We start from the raw sequence: 19,305 nt of genomic DNA on the forward strand, positions 1-19,305 counted from the left end.
GGCCACCCAGCCTCAGGTTCCTGGAGGGACAAGTGCCCCAGAAAGGGGCCACTGGGAGGTGAGGCTGTAGAGTTCTCAGCCAACCACTCCAGTTAGGGAGGTTAGTCCAGGTGAACAGCTAGTGGGAACCTTGCCCAGGTATTCATCCTGCATCTACCTGGGCAGGTGCAGCCCAAGGGACTGCCCCCACATCGCCTCCAGTGTGCCCCCCACCGTCCACCCCAGCACTCCAGCCATCCTTGTCTCCTCCTCTCAGCCTGTCCGCCACTGAACCCTGACTCCCCCTCCTCTGTAGTTTCCAGTCCAGGCAAAGCACTTTGTCCTCTGCCCCCTGGCCACCCAAGTCACCATCTGGGCCACTGCAGAGCCTCTTCACTGGTTACCCCCGTCCCTGTAACACATGCCAATTAGAAGAATAATACTAGTAAAGAGCACAATGTATGAAGAAGGCAGGTAAGAACAGTCAATGTCTTGGGGGGTGCCCTTCCAACTCTTATTCTCTAGGTGTCTTAGTCCACTCAGGCTGATATAACAAAATGTCAGATGCACAGACTGGACAGCTTATAAACAGCAAACATTTCTCAAGTTTTGGCGCCTGGGAAGTCCAAGATCATGGCCCTGGAAGATCCAATGTCCAATAAGGGTCCACTTCCTTGATGTCCCAGAGGCCCCACGTCACAGTGTGCTCCTGTGGCAGAAGAGATAAGCTAGCTCTCTGAGGTCTCTTCTGTATGGACATCAACCCCATGCACGAGGGCTCCACTCTCATGACCTAATCACCTCCCAAAGGTCCCACCTTGAGGGTTAGGATTTCAACAAATGAACTTGCAGGGGGACACAAACATTCAGACTGCAGCCCCACGATATACAAGCACCTACGTATATATTATACACACGTATAATACACATATTATCACTTGTCCATTGTGCCTACTAAACTGAGAGGTCCTTGAAAGGAGTGTGCCGTATTTACCTGTGTGTGTCTTTCCCTTGGCCCTCGGCCTGGCACTGTCGCTCCATAGAGGTTTTTAGTAGAAGTTATTGAAGAAAGGAAGGAAAACCTTTTTGCGTTAGCGGAAATATGGATATGGATCGCTATGGCTCAGGTTTTCATATTGTAGGCACAATGCGACAGAAGGGCACTTAGGACGTATCTGGAGAATAAAGCAGCATCCCCTTGATGGCATCTTATGCTTTAGAGGTCAAGGCCCCCATCTGGATACCAGGCCATCCTGTCCTCAGCTCAGAGTCCCGTCTTCAGTCACCTCTGTTTTGTACTCTCAGTCCCACCCCCCCCAAAAAAAAAAACAGTAGAAATGTCGATCTCCCCACATCAAAAAAATGCTTCCTCAGTTCTAAGATTCACATTTTGTCACACTGTAACGTTTGTGAGATGGAGCTGTGTCTTGCAGTCATTGCCAGGGGAAACTTGGCACCAGGAGAGGTGAGAGGGGATGTCCACCTGCCACCTCAAGGACATGGTGTCTTCACCTCCGTGACCTCTGACAGACTGGTTGCACTGGGAGCACCACACATGGTTGAATTTTAATTAAAATCTGGAAACATATTTGTCACGTTAAATGTCCTTAGAAAAATTGAACTCCGATGTAGTAACAAAATTTATTATGTATACACAAGACTGCCTGTCATAATGCAATTAAGGCTGTAGAAACTGCCCAGCGTCTTTGGATAGATCTATATTAGGAGGCCCTCAGCTTCAAGGAACACAAACCACAACTCGAAGTACACAAACCACAACTCGAAGTGGCTTGAACAATAAGGCTGTTCGTTATCTCAGCTGAAAGACAACAGGGAGGAGGCTCTGGGGCAGGTTGAGTCAGTGGCAGTGTGACAGAGGACCTGGCTTGTCCATTTCTCTGGCCATCACCTTCAACCATAAAACATCCAGAGGAGGAAGAGAGCACCATATCATGGGGCCCTCTTTGGATCAAAGGAACTTTTCCCGGGAGCCCAAAGAGTGGCCTTCCCTCACATCTCTTGTACCACATGGCTTAGGGCTGCTGTCTGGGAAGTAACCACTGGCAAAAGGGTGGGAAGACTAGGACGGCTTAGAAAATGCACATGAGATGGGTCTGCATGGTGTTGGCAAATGTGACGGTCCATTTTATGTATCCACTTGACTGGACCATGGGGTGCCCAGATATGTGGTCAAACATTACCTTAGACGTCTCTGTGAGGGTGTTTTTGGTGAGAGTAACATATAAATTGGTGAACTTTGAGTAAAGTAGATCGCCCTCCCTAGTGTGGGTGGGCCTCATCCAATCAGGTGAAGATCTGAACAGAACCAAAAGGCTGACCCTGCCCCAAATAAGAGTTTTCCTGCCTGACTTTCCTTGAACTGAGACTTTGGCTTTTATCCCGCCTTCAGACTCAAACAGAGTATCGGCTCTTCCTGGGTCTTGAGGCTGCCAGACTTTGGGCCTTCAGGCTTGCGCTCGAACCAAACCACGGGCTCTCCTGGGTCTCCACCTTGCTGCCTCAACCTGTAGCTCCGAGGACTTGCCAGCCTCCTTAACTGTGTGAGTTCATTCCTTCTAATGAATCTCTCTGTATATATACCTCTTATTGATACATATTTATGTACTTCCTGTTGGGTCTATTTCTCTGGAGAACCCTAAGACAGGAAGTCATCCGCAACCACATCCTAGAATTTTCAGAGATAAGAGAGGCTGTTCAACTATTCACATATCACGAAGGATCCTCATTCAGCTACCAGGCATCTATCTGTCAGAAGCTGCTAGAAGCTGCAACACTTCCTGTGATATAGAACTCAATTAAGGAAAAAAAGTAATTAAGGAAAGACTAAAAATTCACCCATTTGTGAAAAGTCAATGCAACCCCAGTGTCGTCTGACATGCTGTACAATGACATTGTTGGTCCCGAATATTCTAAAGGAGCTGGGGTCCTGAGCTGGAATGATAATGGAGAAGGCCTATTACCATAATGGTCAAAACAATTCATTTAGACTCGTAATGTGAAAAAGCGGGGAACGAAACTTGGATCTTCATACATGTAAATGTAACAAAAGTTGGTATTAATTTGTGAAACCTCATATTTAGGAGAAGGAGGTACAATTAGAATTAGAATTATAGTTATTAAGCTTAAAGAAAATAAAATTAAAACTTTTTTGTTGTAATACAATTTTGAGAGAATTTTGTGATGTTAGTTCACTGATGTGAATTCATGACTTTGGAAAGAAATACCTTTTTTCTCGCTCTTACTAGTGGTTGTGCAATGCCTTTTTGTCTATCACCGATACACACATGGTATGTAATCAGGTATGCAATCAGGTATGCACCCCTTAGCGTTCAAACTCTAGGTTCTATCACCATCCCCTATTAAAAGTAGCTGATTCCAGGGGCATCTGGGTAGCTCAGTCAGTTGAGCAACCAACTTTTGATTTTTTTTTTTTTTTAAGATTTTAGTTATCTATTTGAGAGAGAAAGAAGAGAGTGCCTGAGAGAGCTAGTGGAGGGGGCGGGGAGTGAAGGGCAGAGGGAGAGGGAGAAGCAGACTCTCCAATGAGCAGGGAGCCCGATGCGGGGCTCAATCCCAGGACCCTGGGATCATGACCCGAGCCAAAGGCAGATGCTTAACCAACTGAGCCACCCAGGCGCGACCTCCCCCCCCATTTTAGCTCAGCTCATGATCTGAGTCATGGGATGGAGCCCCACGGTGAGAATGTAAATCAGAACAACCATGCTGGAGGATAATTTGGCAATATCTAGTGAACAATACACACACTGTGTGACTTAGGAATCCCATTCGGTCATAGTCCCCAAGAATCTCATAAGATTGTTCACTGCCAAAATTATGGAATAATAGAAATATGGAGGGGTGCCTGGCTGGCTCAGTCATTAGCGCATGTGACTCTTGACCTCAGAGTCATGAGTTCAAGCCCCACATTGGACATAGAGCCTACTTTTAAAAAATATGGAAACAATCCAAATGTCTGTTGACAGGAGAGTGGTGTGGCAGAGATTGCAAGTTGCCCCCTACCCCCAGGATCCACTTCCCATCCTTTTAAGACCTCCGATTTTAGTTAAATGCATTGCCACTCTGAATAAAGACTGTATTTCTCAGCCTCCTCTTTAGCTACATGTGGCCATGTGACTAAATTTTGTCCAGTTAGTTATAAGCAAAGTAATGTGTATAATTTTTCCTTCCCCCATGTCTCTTCTCTGTGGCTGGAAAATGGAGTTGAAGGCCAGGGCTGGAGCAGCCATCTTGGCCTGTGAGGCGACCTGAGGAAAGAAAATCTCTCCAAAATAATTCAATTCTAATGCAAATGACTAAATTAATACACTTGTTATTAATATACTAATTTTACATGCTTATTAAATATAAAACTTATTTGTCTTCATCCATTTGGTCCGCTATCACCAAATACCACAGACTGGGTAGCTTATAAGCAATGGAATTTATTTCTTACAGTTCTGAAGGCTGCGAAATCCAAGGTCATAGCGCCAGCATGCTCACATTCCAGTGATGGCCCTCTTCTTGGTTCATAGCTGGTGCCTCTTGCCGGGTCCTCACATGGTGGAAGAGGCAAGGGAGCTCTCTATGGCCTCTTTTATAAAGACTCTAATCCCGTGGAGCCCTCATGACCTCATCACCTCCCCAAAGCCCCACCTCCTCATCCTATCATCTTTGGGGGTAGGATTTCAACATATGAATCTGGGGTGGGGATACAATCAGATCACAGCAAAATTTGTATAATAAAAAAATCTCTAGTGAAAATGAGTGACTCTCAGAAACTTCCTTTTGAGTAAAAAAAAAAAAAAGCAAGTCTCAGAAGAATACACATAATTCCACTTAAAGTTCAAAGCCTGCAAAACAAAATAGTATCGGAATGAGGTATATGCATAGGAAAGGAATTTATAAAGAAAAGCAAAGGTACAGTAAACACAAAATTCTGGATTATGGATCCTGGGGGCAAGGCCAGGGTGGGAAAGGAGAAGCCAGACAGGACGTTCTAATGGTGCCGCTCACGTTCTGTCTCTTACGTTGAGCAGTAGGTAGGAGAAGGGTCCACCAGTAGGACATGCGAGCTTAGTCCCCTCTCTGCAGACAGAGGAACCGCCGGATGCCTGCTAACTGTAGCGAGATGCCGATGAGACATGCAGAAGTTTCCACTGACTCAGGTTTATAGAAATGTGTAAGAGAATTTGCCTTTTTCGTTTGTAACCCACATTTCAAGATTTAAAATAATTTGATTTATGCATCTTATAAGTTTTGATGAAGTATGAAGTGTTTAAATGTTTAGGAAAATTCTGCTTCAAACAATGAGCATGATAGCCCAAGTCTATCTGTCTCCAGACACAGAAGTCCTTTGGATAGTAAGATCTTAAATAGTTATGGAAGAAAAAAGTGGTAAATAACTGCGTGGATAAATGTATTTTGTGGTCGGTAATGGCTCTTTTTCCATCTTCAAAAGCTGTGATTGAGCAGGAGGTGTGTTTCGTGAGCTGGACTAGAAGAGAGGGGATAAGGTGTTTCTCTGAAGGGGGCCCTGGCACCCCAGTGCAAAGCGGAGGGCTCCCCGAGGTCGTGAGCGCCCAAAGATGAGCGTGGATGAGCCTTCAGATCCACGTGAGCAAGGAGACTTGCCCAAGTGAGGTCTCTCAGAACAGTGAAAAGTCCCACACCAGCCAATGAAGCACATTTCTGTCATTTAGAGGAGATATTTTGCTCTCATTTCTCTCCAAAAAGTGTTCAGAAGCCCCAAGGGCCAGGCTCAGAGCACTTTGCTACCTAATCAAGAGGTTTTTAATGATAAAAAGAATCTTTTGCAACTTAAACTGTTTGTTTCCTGGGCTGTGCTATTCCATACGCTGGCCCCCAGCACTCTGAGGGGTGAGGGGTACGGGCCAGGGCCTGGCCGGCAAGTGTGTTGACTGCTACAGCCCTGTTAAGGCCCCAGCTCTTCTGGGTTGCTGAGAGGGCAGTTTTTGTGCCAACTGGGGTATGGCCTAGAAGGAAGAGCCACAGGACTATGGAGGAGTGGATGGTCAGGAAAGCAGCGTGGGCAGGTGAGTCCAGAACAGCTGGGTGTTTCTTTCTGCATACCCAGGCTTGCGGTCACTGCACCAGCACCTGCCCACGGGAGCCCTGCCAGGGCTAGGCTGACCCTATCTTTGTAGCCCCTGTCATATCAGATCACACTCCCTCCCCAGGAAACTGCTGGGAGTGGTGTGGATTGTAGAGCTGGGGTGGGGTGCCCAAGGCTAGCTCTGAGTCCTGGCCATGTCCACACGGGCATGTCCATCCTCAGATTCCAAACCCGAGCATCAAGGCCAAGGACTCATTACACCAAAGATCGGCCAGGACCTAAAGTCAGTTTCAGAAAGCTGGGCTTTTGGGTATGGAACAGAGTGGGGGGCCTAGAGGGTGCTCACAGGTCAAAGGGGGGGCCTATGGGGAATGTATATATGGACCTCTAAAAGGACTGACAGAGAGGTGGTAATTATCTGTGCAGCTGATGACAATAACAAGAAAAACTGAGTTTGGGTTGGAAGGCTACTTGGCGTTATCTAACAATATTTAAATAACACATCCTCTTTCACCCAGCATGTCATGGTTCCAAGTTATCAGTTTCTCCTGTAGATGTACCTACACGTCTGCACAAAATATTTCGTATACAGATGTTTATTGTAGCTCTGTTTGCAGGAGCAAAAAAAAAAAAAAAAAGGAAACAACCTGAAAGTCCATCATTAGGGAACCAGGTAAATCAAAGATAGCACATCTACATTATGAAGTGCTTACTACATGGCCGTTAAAAAGAGCAAGGAGGATTTATGGCTCTGATACAGAAAGATCTCTAAGATGTATTGTTAAGTGAGGAAAGCAGGATCACATCCCACAGCTGTGTGAACAAAGTGGGCTTGCACATGCACAGCCTGTACCTGGAAGGATATCCGAGAGACTGCCAGCACGGTGGTTTCTGTGAAGGGCAACTGGGGAACTCAGTGAGGAAGACACACACCCTTTTGCAATATTTGAATTTTTAAATTATAGGTATGCGTTCCCTAGATTTCCAAATATTGACGTTTTCAGAAATAGGACCTGGAATGAATTGTGGCTACTACAGAGTCCGTACATATAGTCTGTGTAGTTTGGACTTTATAAGGTGAACGGTCACCGTTGTCGTCCCCCGGCACTGGGGGCGCCAGCATTCGAAAGGCGGTAGAAGAGGGAACATACAATTGGAAAGCAGGAAGGATGCACATGGCAGTGCGGCTGTGAGCCAGGAGGTGGCGCTACAGAGCGCAGGCCGGGACTCACCCTGCGAAGAGTATGCGTACTCGGAAAGGGAGGCTAATATTTACAGAAACATACAACAGCTTTTGCACCTAATTGTCGCTCCCTTCAAGGTAGTCTGCTGAGAGCCTGGATACTCGGAGGAATCTCTGAACTCAGGCCTTAAACATATGTCAGAGACTTCTGCATAATCTTTGTCTACAGAGGATGGATCTAACTTTTGGAAACCGTCAAATGTCATTTGGCCACAAGTTTGGTTAAAGAAGTGAGAGATCAAGTCAAACAATCTTTTGGTTAAAAAACAAAACAAAACAAAAACAAGGCATAGAATCAAGGCAAGCTGCTGCTCTGACGCTTCTTAAAAATAGGTTCTGACAGCTAAGCCCAAAACGGTGATGAAAAGATAACGCGTGCCTCGGCAGCGCGGCGGGATGAAGCTCGGTTCCCAGGGGGCTACTTGGAAGAGGTCACCGCGCACTCGGAAGTGCAGGTTCTGTTTCTGGGCGGACAGCCCGCCCGGGCCTCGCCCTCGGGGCAGCGGAGGGGCGGCCAGGCGGAGGCGCGGGGCTCAGCTCTTCTTGCGCAACTGGCTGTACTGCGCGCGGCCCAGGATGGGCTCCATGACGCTGGGCCGGAAGAAGCTGTCGCTGACCCTGCGCCTCGGCTTCTCGCGGGCCACGGTCGGGAAGGACGAGCGCGGCGCGGCGGGCGCGTCCGCCCTGTCCTCCGGCCCCTGGCCGGGGGGCGCCCCGGGGCTGCGCGCGGGCCGAAGGCTGCCGCGGGGCTGCGGGGGACGCGGCGCGGGCTCTGGGCCCGCGGGCGGCGCCCCAGACGCCCTGCGCTCGGCCTCCCGGCGCTCGGCCTCCTCGATGTCCCGGAATTCGCTCTCGGGCTCCATCAGCGACAGCCTGGGGAGCTGAGGGCCCCGGCAGCCCTGTTAGGGCGCCGGCCTGGCCCTCGTCCCTGCGCCTCCCCCCTCGCATGCACCCCTCCCAGGAGGCCTTCCAGAGGGCACAGCCTGGGGTGTGGGACCGGGTGTGGGACCGGGGCGGGGGAGCAGGGGAGACCACTGACGTCTTGCTCTCTCCAATGGTCTCAGTCCAGACCCCCCAGGCAAGGCAGGCAGCTCCCTCCCAAAGTGCCTGGACCCCTGGGGTCTCCCTCAGAGGTGGCTCCGTGGAAAGTCAGCGGCTTTCCCACCGTTCCTTGGGCCTGAGTTGTGCGCGAAGCACAGCCCCCTCGCTGTCCCTGCCAGGGTCAAGGGACGCATGCCTGGCCCTGTTTGGAGCCCAAGGTGAACAGGCTGGCAGCCAAGACCCTGCATGCCTCTCGGAAGTGGGTGACTGAGTGACCCCTGCCCCCAACCCTTGCTCACTCTAAAGGGTGGACGACCTGACTGGGCCTTCTGGGGCCTGCACAGCCTGTCACTTGCTCTAGGAAGAGGCCCAGGGACTGCCAAAGAGGCAGTGCTGGCGTCTCTCCGGTTTCTCCTGTTAATAGGTGATAGGATTGGGATGGGGCAGCGGCTGTGCCCTGGAATAGAGCCCACTCCCCAGGGTGCCCTGGAAGCCTCCCTCTGGCCCCTTCCCAGGGAACAGCATGCAAACCCCCTGAGGTGAGGGCTGGGCCAACTGGGGACCCCCAGACTGATGGTCGGAAGCGGGGCTGTGGGAAAGGTCTCAGGCCAGGGCCACCGTCTCTATACTCTTGGGGCTGGCAAGAGCTCCCCATCAAGGCCATAGTTTGTCAAAATGTTTCTGGGGTGCTGAGGATCAGGAGGATTGACAAGAAGGCTGGGGAAAGGGGGGGCACTGGTCACATCTGCTTTACCTGTCCTTCACAGGCCCCTGGGGTGGGACTCACCGGCACGTAGTGGACCACCGTGTCTACCACGTTGTCAGTGACGCCCTTCAGGGCGTCTGACAGGGACATGGCCCTCCCCTTGCTGGAGGAGACCGCGCGGGCCGGGGTGAGGCGCAGCATCCTGGCTGCCGAGCCCAGCACAGCCGCGGGCGCCCACGTCACGGCGGAGATGGTGCTCTGCACGGCCTTCTGCAGCGTGCGGGCCACACCGCCCAGGAGGCCTTGCGGGCTGGGCAGGGCTGCCACCTGCGGGCCAGAGCTAGGTCAGCACCTCCTGGGTGTGTCCCTTGGCCCCTCTCCTCCCCACTGCCCCCAGAGCTGGAGGGAAAGTACATGGACACCGAATGGGAAAAACTGTCCGCCGGTGTCTTCCAGCTCTGCGGCCTTGGGCAGGTCCCTTCCCCTCTCTGGACCTGCTTCTTCATCTGCACTGTGGGGATGACAGTCTCCCCCCTGCCTACTTTCTGGGGCTGTCATGAGAATCAGCTGAGAGAAGGGCATGGAAGTACTTTGTTAGCCAGCTCTCTGGGGGTGCAGTGAACAGCAGAGCGTGCATGTGCTGTCTCTGGGTCTGGGGGCCGAGACCCTCGTTTCATCCCATGACTCTGCTTCATGTCCCCTTGGTGGGCTGTGGGACTCTGAGGTCCCCACTCAGCTTCTGCTCGCCCCCTTACCTCTTTGAGCTTGCTCTCCTCAGTGTCCGATTCCTCCTCCTCCTCCGTCTCCTCTCCCTCCGTGTCTGTCTGGTCATCGTGGTCCTCGTCCTGGGCGGCCGCGAGGTTGTGCAGCCAGGGCACCCGCACCTCACTCCGCCGCCGGGACACCACCTGCATGGCGGCCGATGCACCCCACTGGGCCAGACTGCTCTGAGTTGGGGGGAGGGGAGCCGTGAGCTGCTGGCCTCACATACCTGCAGAGGCCCGGGCAGCCCCAGCGGGCAAAACCCCTCACTGCCAGGGCCAGGTCCCCAGACTTGTCACTGAGTGGTCACTCACACACCTGGAGCGCGCACATCGGTAGTGTGCAGCTCTGTGAAGTTTTATAAGCACACACGGGTGTAACTACCACAGATCAAGATAGAGGCCATTTTCAACCCCCCAGAAGTCTCCTGTGGGGGTGCCCCCCGCCCTGTCAGTAACCCCCCCCCCCAGGGGACATGTTCACCTATGCCAACAGAGGATTGGTTTTGCCCATTTTTGAACTTTGTATAAATGGACTCATGCAATGTGTCTTCTTTCATGTACAGCCGCTCCTGTTCATCGTGCGACTCGTCCGTGCTACTGCACGTCAGGAGAGCTCCTTCTCTGTCCCTCTGTGTCATATTCCATGTATATCTAGCACAGTTCACCCACTCTGCTGGGGGTGGACGTCTGTGTTGTCTCCAGTTCTTGGCTAAGGATAAAGCCTGGTAGGAACATTTGGACGTGTCTTTGGGGGACATAAGCTCTCATTTCTGTTCGGTTGAATTGCCGGGTCTTTGTGGGGAGGTGTGTTTAGCTTTAGTAGACACTCCTTGGAGATCTTTAAAGAGTAAGAAATCAAGAGGACCACAGTGTCCCATGGACGGCAAGAGACCCGGGCAGGTGGGCTGGTGTCCCTTTGAGGCACAGCCTGGCTCATTCCTAGCCCTAGGGAGCTCCCCAGACAGAGCCTCCTTACCATACGGCTTCAGGGGACACCATTATGTTCCGTGTGAGCAGGGTGCCCGAGGTGGCACGGTACAGCAGGCCCTCCCTACTACACATAAGGCTGGGACACGGGTCAGTCGCAGCCCCCACGGGTAAATGATCCCCCAGTGCAGGGGAAAGAAGGGAACCACTACTCCCATATCCCTACTTGAGCCACAGAACCTGGTGCATAGTAGGTTCTTGGCAAACATTTGTTTGGAATGAGTCAGGCCTGATGATGCTTTTAAAATTGTTATCCAAATGATGGCTGAGAAGGGGTTGTTTTGTTTGCTGACCTTTAGGCTTTAATTTTTATTTCCTTTATTTTCCTTTATTTGGCCTTAGTTTCTTACTAAAGGTCCTTATGAAAAAAATCAGTCTATATCTGTTAAAATACACAGTGCGGGGGGGTGGGGTATGGTGGGGATTTAGCCCCGCCTGGGCCTAGAAAAGGCAGCTTTACCTTAGGTGCAAGTAGGGTGCAAATTAGAAGCCTCTAGAAGGGAGATTTTAAAACCTGGGGGCAGTCAGGGTCAGGGATGCAGCCCGGCCAGCGCTCTCTCCCCAACAGAAGGGGTTTGGCACCTTGCTTACTTACAGGTGACACTCCCTGGTTCCTGGATAGCAGCTAGGGGTCTCTGCTTCCTCATGGGTGGAAGGGCCCACCACGAGAAGCCCCCTTGTGAGGATGAACGCTGGGAGGTGGGACTCAGAGGGAGAGGGAGAGAGACAGAGGTGCCCTCGGCTCACATTCTGTCCTTTCTCTTTCTTTGAAGCCCAGAGGACTGGCCCTCTGCCCCCTTAAGGTCTCTTGTCCTTAGACCAAAAGTTCCAGCCCAAGCTGGAGGAGAGAATGTTCCTAGTACCAGAGGTGGAGTGGGGTGGGGACGGGAGGGACCCAGGCTGGGGGTCAGCCAGAGCTCAGGGCAGACACTCACCAGGGGAGCCACACCTGGGATCCACATGGCCAGGGCGTGGCCCTGCTTCAGCGCCCGGGCTGTGGTCTGGAAGGTGTGTCGAGAGAGGGTGTTGGCCAGGGCCCCAACCCTGTGCACAAGGCTCGGCTTGGCTTTGGGGGGCTCCTGGTCATGCTGCTGTCCTGAAGCAGGGGCTGGGTAGGATTTGGGGGGAAAGAAAGGAAAGCTGATCAGAGAGAGAGGGGGGCTGGAGAAGCTGGGGCTGTGTCTAGGGTTGGAAAGTGGTTACCCAAGCTTCACCACAAGTTTGCTGGTGACTCGGGCCACTCACTTTCCCCACTTACAAATGGGGAAAGGAGGCTAAATTACGATGGATCCCTCTGGAAATCTTGCTGGGCCTTCCCTGTTCCAGAACTGTGGCTGGCTGAACTCTGGCTGCCTCTTGCTAATTCCCAGGCAGCATGGGTAGCCAACCTACTTCCCAGGGAGGGTCTGCCAGCCCCCCTAATGGTAGATACCTGACTCTTCCTTGGCTGAAGGGAGTAGGAACTCTACCATCTTCTCAACACCACCCAGGGCCAAGTCAGCCCCTCCAGAGGCCAGCCGGCCGGCTCGCGTGTTGGCGGCATACTCAGCAGTATCTTTGGCTACCCCCCAGGCGAGCTCACAGCTGGCCAGAGCGGCCCCCAGGACCTTGTCCGAAGTGCTGGCGATGGGCACGCTGATGCTATTCCTGGCACTGCGAAGGCGGGTAGAGATGGTGTCCTTCAGCTCAGATGCAATCTGGGGGAGAAGTGGAGGGGTGGGATAAGTGACTTTTTCAGTCTCATGATCCATAAAGGGCTGGATCTTGAGGACGTGGGACTGCCATCTTGAGATCTGATGAGTGTGGCCCATGATCGTAGGTGACTATAGTTACCAAGTGGCCTGGTGCAGGTCCACCAGGTATCCTGGGATGGGGAATGGGGGGAGCAGAAGCAGTGGGACCCAGCCCAAGGCCCTGGGCTGTGCCTGCTTTCCAGAAAGCCTGTCTTCATTTGGCACCCCATGGAGAGGAGCAAGCCCACTGTGTGGCCTTAGGGGCAGGCGGTTACCCCCAAGCTTGAAGGGCATTTGCCACAGAAATGAAAAGTTGACCATCATGGCATCGTCAGCCTGTGCCCTCTCCTCCTGAGAGGCGAGACAACAGAGTACGGGGCACATTAGAGAAGAGGAAGGGGGCTCACCTTTTCAGGAGGGTACTGGAGGGCTGGGATCTTTTCCTCCAGGTGGTCCAGGCCGCGGCAGGCCAGCTCGTTGGCAGCTATGACTAGACGTGAAGGCCACAGAGGGGTGAGCCACGAGGACCTAGCAGTGGCCTCTGTGCGAGGAAGGCGCCTCAGAGCCCTCCAAACCCCCCAGCCCTGCTGCAGCTGAAGCATTTTGGAACCCGAGTACCCCCCACTCCCCGGCCCCTTTCACTCCCCATCCACTGTGACTCCTTGAGGCCAGGCCGGAGTCTTCCCTCTGTGTAGGAACTCTGGGGTCAGGCAGATCTGCGCTCAGAGCCCAGTGCGTGCGTCTGCAGTGCGTGGCTTCCGGTGAGTCCTGGCGTGCCTGAGCCTCAGGTTCCCCGTCAGTAAAATGTGGACTGATGGTGTCTACCTTGCAGGGTTGTGGTGAGGAGGAAGTGACAACACCACCACAAACACCACCAACAAATGCTGGTCTCTCCCTCCCTGGCCTCCCTCCCCTCTCTGGATGAGGTCTGGGTACGCATGAAGGACAGGGAGAGTGAGGGTGTGAGAGGAGGAGCAGTGGGGCCCTCGGCTGGGCCTGTGTGGGCAGGGCTGACACTGCTTTCATCCTAGAGGTGACCAAGTCCGAGCTGCAGCTGGCCCAGGCCCCGGACTGTCCATGTCCTTCCCTCTACCCTCTAGGAGTAAGAGGATCAATGGTGGGAAGAGGGTGGCAGGGAAGAGAAAGGAGTTGCCCCCAGAGAGGGGGTTAAGTGGCAGAGGACGCAGATGCTTCTAGGAGGTAGGGGCTGCTGAAGACAGAACTCTGCAGTCATGATCACGGAGATCGGTTCTCTGTGCTTTCATGTATTCTCTCTCCAGATATCTTACAACTCTTCACAAAATTCTCAAGCAGCAGAGAGCCCAGATGACTTGGGCCATCTTCTGACTGGGCAAAATGAGACCCAGGGAAATTACTGAAGGAGTTTGCGGGCAGGGAGGCCGGCCCAGGGCGGAATCCTCAGACACCCATAATTCTCTAATCAGGATGGTGGAAGATCCTAGACTTCTTGGTGCTGCTGGAATTTCCCTCAGCCCTGTCAAGAGCCTTGCCTCGGATGCCCTTGTCGTGATGAGCACTGGGTGATGTGTGGAAATGCTGAGTCACTATATTGTATGCCTGAAACTAACATAACACTATGTGTTAACTATACTGGAATTAGAAAAAATAAAAAGAGAGAGAGAGCAAGCCTTTCCTTGGAGACCATATTTTCAAATGGGGCAGAACAATTCGAATAGGGCTGGGTCGGGTAGTAGGCCCGCATGGACGGTTTCTCTCCACCTCCAGGACCCTGGTTGCTAGCTCTCTGCTGCTGGGCCCAGAAGCCTTCCCATCCCCCGCTGCCCCCCTCCCCCCCCCCCCCCGCTGGGACAGACCTAGTATCTGCTGCTCCCGCTTCTGTGTCAGCCTCTGCCAGTCCCTACTGCTGCTGCTGGATTTGGGGCCCAAGTGGGTGTCTGGTCTACCACGAGCCCCACTCCCACCACTGCTCAAACAGCTCTGCCCATCTCTTCCCCTGCCAATTCTTCGGCCCATCATTGCAATCCCAGGAAAACGCCAACTGGGCTGTAGATGGGACATCTACAGATGAGGAGAGCTGTATGTCCATATCTGTACCTGTATCTAGAGCGTCTATCACTGTATCATCTATGTCTGTAGAGAAGAAAGTCATAAAACAGGATGTGGGTGGTTAGAAAGGCCACCAGACAGCCAAAAAGGCGCACAGACGTATTGGCAGACAGACAAGCAAGCTATCAGACAGACATGGCACCTGCCAGTGCCCTGAGGACTCACACTGGGTGGACAGCCTGCGGACCACCGGCTCCATGCTCCAGGCAGCCAGGCTGCTGGCACCCTGCACGCCCTTCTCGTAGGCATTGCATACAGAGGCCACCAGCGGGTGGGCTTCCTTGGTGCTGGTGTAGGTCTTCTGGAAGCACTCGCAGGTGCCGCTCACCACTGGCAGCTGCAGGACCCGCTGCAACACGTTCTCCTGCTCCTGGCGTGGAAGGAAGGCAGGCAATCAAAGCGTTCCCCTGCAAACTCCTGCCTCCCGGAAATCAGCCTGCTGGTGAGGCTAGCCTGCTTCCCAGTGACCTAGGAGGAACCCAGGCCACAGAAGTCTCTGGATGGCCCCCAGGAAAAGCCAGAGCCTGCCTGCTCTCCTCTCCTGGCTCAATCCAGGCTCTGGGGAGCTACTGGGACGCGGCCTCCCTGCCTGCGTAGGGTGGTCCCCTGCCTGTGCATACTCCCCCTTCCCTCCCAGACCCCCTTCTAGCTGGCAGAATGCCACTCCCTCAAGACACGAGCATCACTGCTTCTGGGAAGCTTCCTGACCCTCCTCCCGGACATCAGCAGACACCACTCCTTCCCTGGCTCGCCTCCCCATTCATCACACGGTGCTGTGTGTCCCGACTGTGTGTCGTTGCTGTGTCTCCAGTGCCTAGCCCAGAGCCTGTGCAGCAATGCTGGCTGAATAAATCAATGGGTCAGGGCTGTGCCTAGAAGGCGTAAGTTGAGATCTGCCCAACTGCCCAGAATCACAGCAGTTTAGGCCTCCAGGAGCCTCTGCAGCAATAGAGCTTCCCATAGTCTCTCTGGCCAGCTTGTATTTTTTTTCTTTAAATTTTTTTAATTTTTAAATTTTTTTCAAGTTTGTCATTTTTTAAAGTTAAATTCAATTAATTAACATACAATTTATTATTAGTTTCAGAGGTAGGGGTCAGTGATTCATTAGTCTTATGTAATACCCAGGGCTCATATCACGTGCCCTCCTTAATGTCCATCACCCAGTGACCCCATCCCCCCCAATCCCCCGCCCGTTCCTCCCCTCCATGGCAGGCTTGTATTGAGACACCTCCTTGGATGGACCTTGCCCCTCATAGAGTGGCCTGTGGCCCTCGTTGGACAGCTCTGCCGAGCTGCAATGTGGCTTCACCCGCTGCTCCACCCTCTGCCCCCTGGAACAACACTGAGCAAATCGATTTCATCATTCATGGGCTGGCCCTTCACATATTTGAAGGCAATATGTCTGCCTTTAGTGGTCCTTCCTCTGTTCGAAATAGTTCGAGACCCTAACTTAGCTACCGCCCTGGTCTGGTGGTCTACAGTTTAGTATTGTCTAGATAGGCTACAGTTTAGTATTGTCTTTCTTAAACATATAGCACTCCAACTTGAAGACAGCATTCCAGGTGTGGTCTGAGCATGTGGGGTATAGTGAAACTGTCGCTTCCTGTTATTGGGGTGCTGTGCTCTTATTAATACAGTCATATAATTAAATTTTAGGACACCCAGGAATTCCAGTGAACAAACACTGGTCTTTGAGTAAAGAATGTGGATTCTAGTCCTGCACAAGGAATATTGACTCAGTGCCATTATGCTCCAGGCAATGATTGGGGTGCTTGGGTGACAAGACCTCACTGAATTCTAACAGTGACCCTCTGAGGTCAGGTCAGCACTTTGCCAGTGAGGACACAAAGACCCAGAGATGTGAAGTGACTTATCCAATATCACACAGCTAGTAAATGGCAGTCAGGATTCCAACTCAGGCCTGAAATGACATATCTGCAAGATTGGCTTCAAAATACCATGAGGTGGGGGAATAAATGAACACAGAGGAGGTGGGATTGGCCACAGGATTAATTGCTTTGCAGCTAGTGAAGGGTCTTCTGTCCATTCTGAGGAATGCTGAGAATTCTCCATGTGAACATTAAAAAAAGAAAGCTCCCCAGGTCCTGACTCAGATGCTGGAGCTCTCTCTGCGGTTTGAATATGTCCCTGTTACATGGTTCTGCTCTGGAGGCAAGCACCAGCCTCTTCTATTTGTAGGCTGTTAGGAGACCCATCAAGGAGACTTGTAAGGAGACTGAAATTTGAACTCGAAAAAGATTATGACTGTAAACAGAGAATATTTTCTTTAACATTTGGACAGAGCCTTCGGGGGTTTTTGTAGGCAAAGTAAAAGATGGAGAGAGAGGTCCTGGGAAGGGAATAAACCACCACCTGTTAGGATGGCTTAACTATGCACTGGTTCATTTTATGCCTCTGTGTTCTATGATTTAATATAAAACTTGGTGGTGATTCCAAGTGCAAAAGTTAGCTAAAGCCTAAACTGGGACAAGACGGGCATTATATGGGCTCACATCTGAACTGTGCCTAAATCAGAGAGGCCTTGCCTGGGGGGGTGTCAGGTACCCCTTAAGGTGTCACACTGCTCCAAGTCAGAGTGAAAACCAGCCTAGACACAAAAGCCCGGAAACAATGTCCATCTAACCCTTTCCCATATATGGCACAGGCTGTGCGCCCTGTAACCCCAAGAGGTGCTGTTCACATGTTCTAGAACACGCACGACACCCCAGTTACAGAATGCAGTGGCTCGGCTTTCCAATCTACATCCCACCTGGGTGTACAAAGCCTGGGCTCAACACAGTAGTTCCCTTCCTCTCCTTACCCACTCAGCCAATATTTCTGTTCTTTTCCTCCGAGGTGCTCAGTTTTCGGTAGGCACTACCCGCCTCCCCCCCCCCCCCCCCCGTCCTCTAAGAGCCCCCTGCAAAAGGTACTGAGGGCAAGAATAATGGAGACATAATGGCCAATCAAAGAGGAATACAATCTAGACATAACTTGTTCTGAGTTTCCTGAACCTCTCCTCCCTGCTCCTTCCTCCCCTGCTCAGTGGTTCCCCCCAAATCTCATATAGGTCCAAGGTACTTACAGGGAGGTCTCCATCCAGCAAAGTTGGGCCCTTGTTGACCGCCATCACAGCTCTTCAAGCTGCAAAGCAGAGTCCCAGGTCCATCAGAAAGCCCTCAGCTTGAGGCCCGCAGGGTCAGTCCCCTACGTCTCATGGCCCCACAAGGCCCAGGCTGCCGGAGAGCGCCAGCTCCCTCAACAGAAGGCATCAGGTTGGAGCATGAATGTCACAGACCAGCGGCCACTCCCTCGAGCCCCATTGGGAGGAGCTGCCCACAAGCCTACTTGTCAAGACTGACGTTTCTTACAAGGGTTCAGGGTAAGAAATGACAATACGGGTAGCTTTAAGAGATAAGAGGTTTTTGATGAAGTTAAGGGGCCTCCAGATGAGGATCCAAAAGAGACTAAAAGAATAAATTTCAGGTTTAGTTTTTTTTTTTGACGAAAAAGTTCAATTCCTCTCTTGTTAAGCACGCGTCCCTGCCAGTCCTTCCCTGAATGCTCAACTAGGAAGAAAGTCATCACTTCAAACCAGCTATTTCAGCTGTGTTCTGGAACAGCTAGCGCCCCAGAACATCTACCCTACACTCTTGGTCATTCTCCTTGAATAATCTCTCCCTCAGTGGTTTCCCTGCAGGCCTCTTCATCTTCCGTGAAATTCTCAGGAGACCCTTACCCTCAGTTTCTTTTCTGTAACTCTCGAAAACAAATCAGGTAAGGCAGATGTTCCCGGGGCCCCCCGTACTCACGCCAGCTGATGCTGCCTCAGTCCCACAGAGCCCAGGCTGCTGAGTGGCTCCCCCAGCAGCAACAACTCAGCCGCTCCAGGGAAGCCTTGGGCAATACTACTAACACCTCCCAGTGGGAGGAGGGCAGAGGGGAAGAGAACGTTGGGTCGGTCAGTTGTCATGGTTATTTGAGCCAGGGTCCCCTGAACATATCCTAACTTCTGGAGGGCGATTTGAGCAACTAGGAGGAGGACTGCAGAGCTGACACGAGATCCAGCCCCAGAAGAGTTAGTATTCCAGAGCCATGAAATATCAGTTCTGTAACATGTTTCTGGCCCTCAGTTCTCAAAAACTGTCTTCCAGAAAGAAGGTGTTGGAATATAGGTCATAAAACTCATAAATTCTAAAGTTCTGTAAACTTTGGCTCCTTTTTTAGTGTCCTGTGGACCGTTTTTAACCCATTTCTCTCATCCCTTATTTACTGTTAAGAGCAAATTTTGAACAGTAAGATTTAAACCCACACAGGAACAGAGTTCACCTGAATGTGCTACTCTTTGATTAAGATAAATTGCTCTTGGGGTGCCTGGGTGGCTCAGGCGGTTAAGCGTCTGCCTCTGGCTCGGGTCATGATCTCAGGGTCCTGGGATGGAGTCCTGCGCTGGGCTCCCTGCTCAGTGGGGAGACTGCTTCTCCCTCACCCTCTGCCCCACTTGTGCGCACTCGCTCTCTCTCGCAAATAAATAAAATCTTAAAAAAAAAAAAAAAAAAAGAGATTGCTTTCAATGAAGAAGAGGACCAGAGCTAGGGGTTGACTCCTGGACAATCTAGCCTTTGAGGAAGCAATTTCAACTGTCAATTCCTAGATTTCAAGGAAGTTTA

General features: G+C 51.8%; 1 protein-coding gene across 2 annotated transcripts; it reads right to left on the reverse strand.

The window, feature by feature from the left end:
* Positions 1–4,422: 4,422 nt before the first annotated feature.
* On the reverse strand, positions 4,423–18,719 carry PLIN1 (perilipin 1). Of its 2 annotated transcripts, none has more exons than XM_026510463.4 (9): positions 18,375–18,719; positions 17,721–17,779; positions 14,801–15,005; positions 12,955–13,037; positions 12,247–12,511; positions 11,750–11,922; positions 9,819–10,010; positions 9,145–9,390; positions 4,423–8,197 (listed from the first exon to the last, which is right to left on the reverse strand). In XM_026510463.4, exons 2-9 carry the CDS (start codon positions 17,763–17,765, stop codon positions 7,850–7,852), a joined length of 1,557 nt encoding a protein of 518 aa, XP_026366248.2. In that variant the 5' UTR covers positions 17,766–17,779; positions 18,375–18,719; the 3' UTR covers positions 4,423–7,849. The 2 variants fall into 2 exon arrangements, with proteins under 2 accessions (XP_026366248.2, XP_026366247.2); XM_026510462.4 differs by having other exon boundaries at positions 18,448–18,717.
* Positions 18,720–19,305: the final 586 nt, after the last annotated feature.

Source organism: Ursus arctos, unplaced genomic scaffold, assembly GCF_023065955.2.
Source record: "Ursus arctos isolate Adak ecotype North America unplaced genomic scaffold, UrsArc2.0 scaffold_28, whole genome shotgun sequence".
In the NCBI taxonomy this organism is placed as follows: domain Eukaryota; kingdom Metazoa; phylum Chordata; class Mammalia; order Carnivora; family Ursidae; genus Ursus; species Ursus arctos.

What these genes read in the sequence shown, in the direction of transcription:
- PLIN1 (XM_026510463.4), bottom strand. Translation starts at nt 17,765, where the DNA reads ATGGCGGTCAACAAGGGCCCAACTTTGCTGGATGGAGACCTCCCT. An exon ending in TGCTGGATGGAGACCTCCCT is followed by an intron (nt 15,006 to 17,720) that starts GTAAGTACCTTG and finishes CTTCCACGCCAG; the next exon opens with GAGCAGGAGAACGTGTTGCA. An exon ending in TCCAGTACCCTCCTGAAAAG is followed by an intron (nt 12,512 to 12,954) that starts GTGAGCCCCCTT and finishes CTTCTCCCCCAG; the next exon opens with ATTGCATCTGAGCTGAAGGA.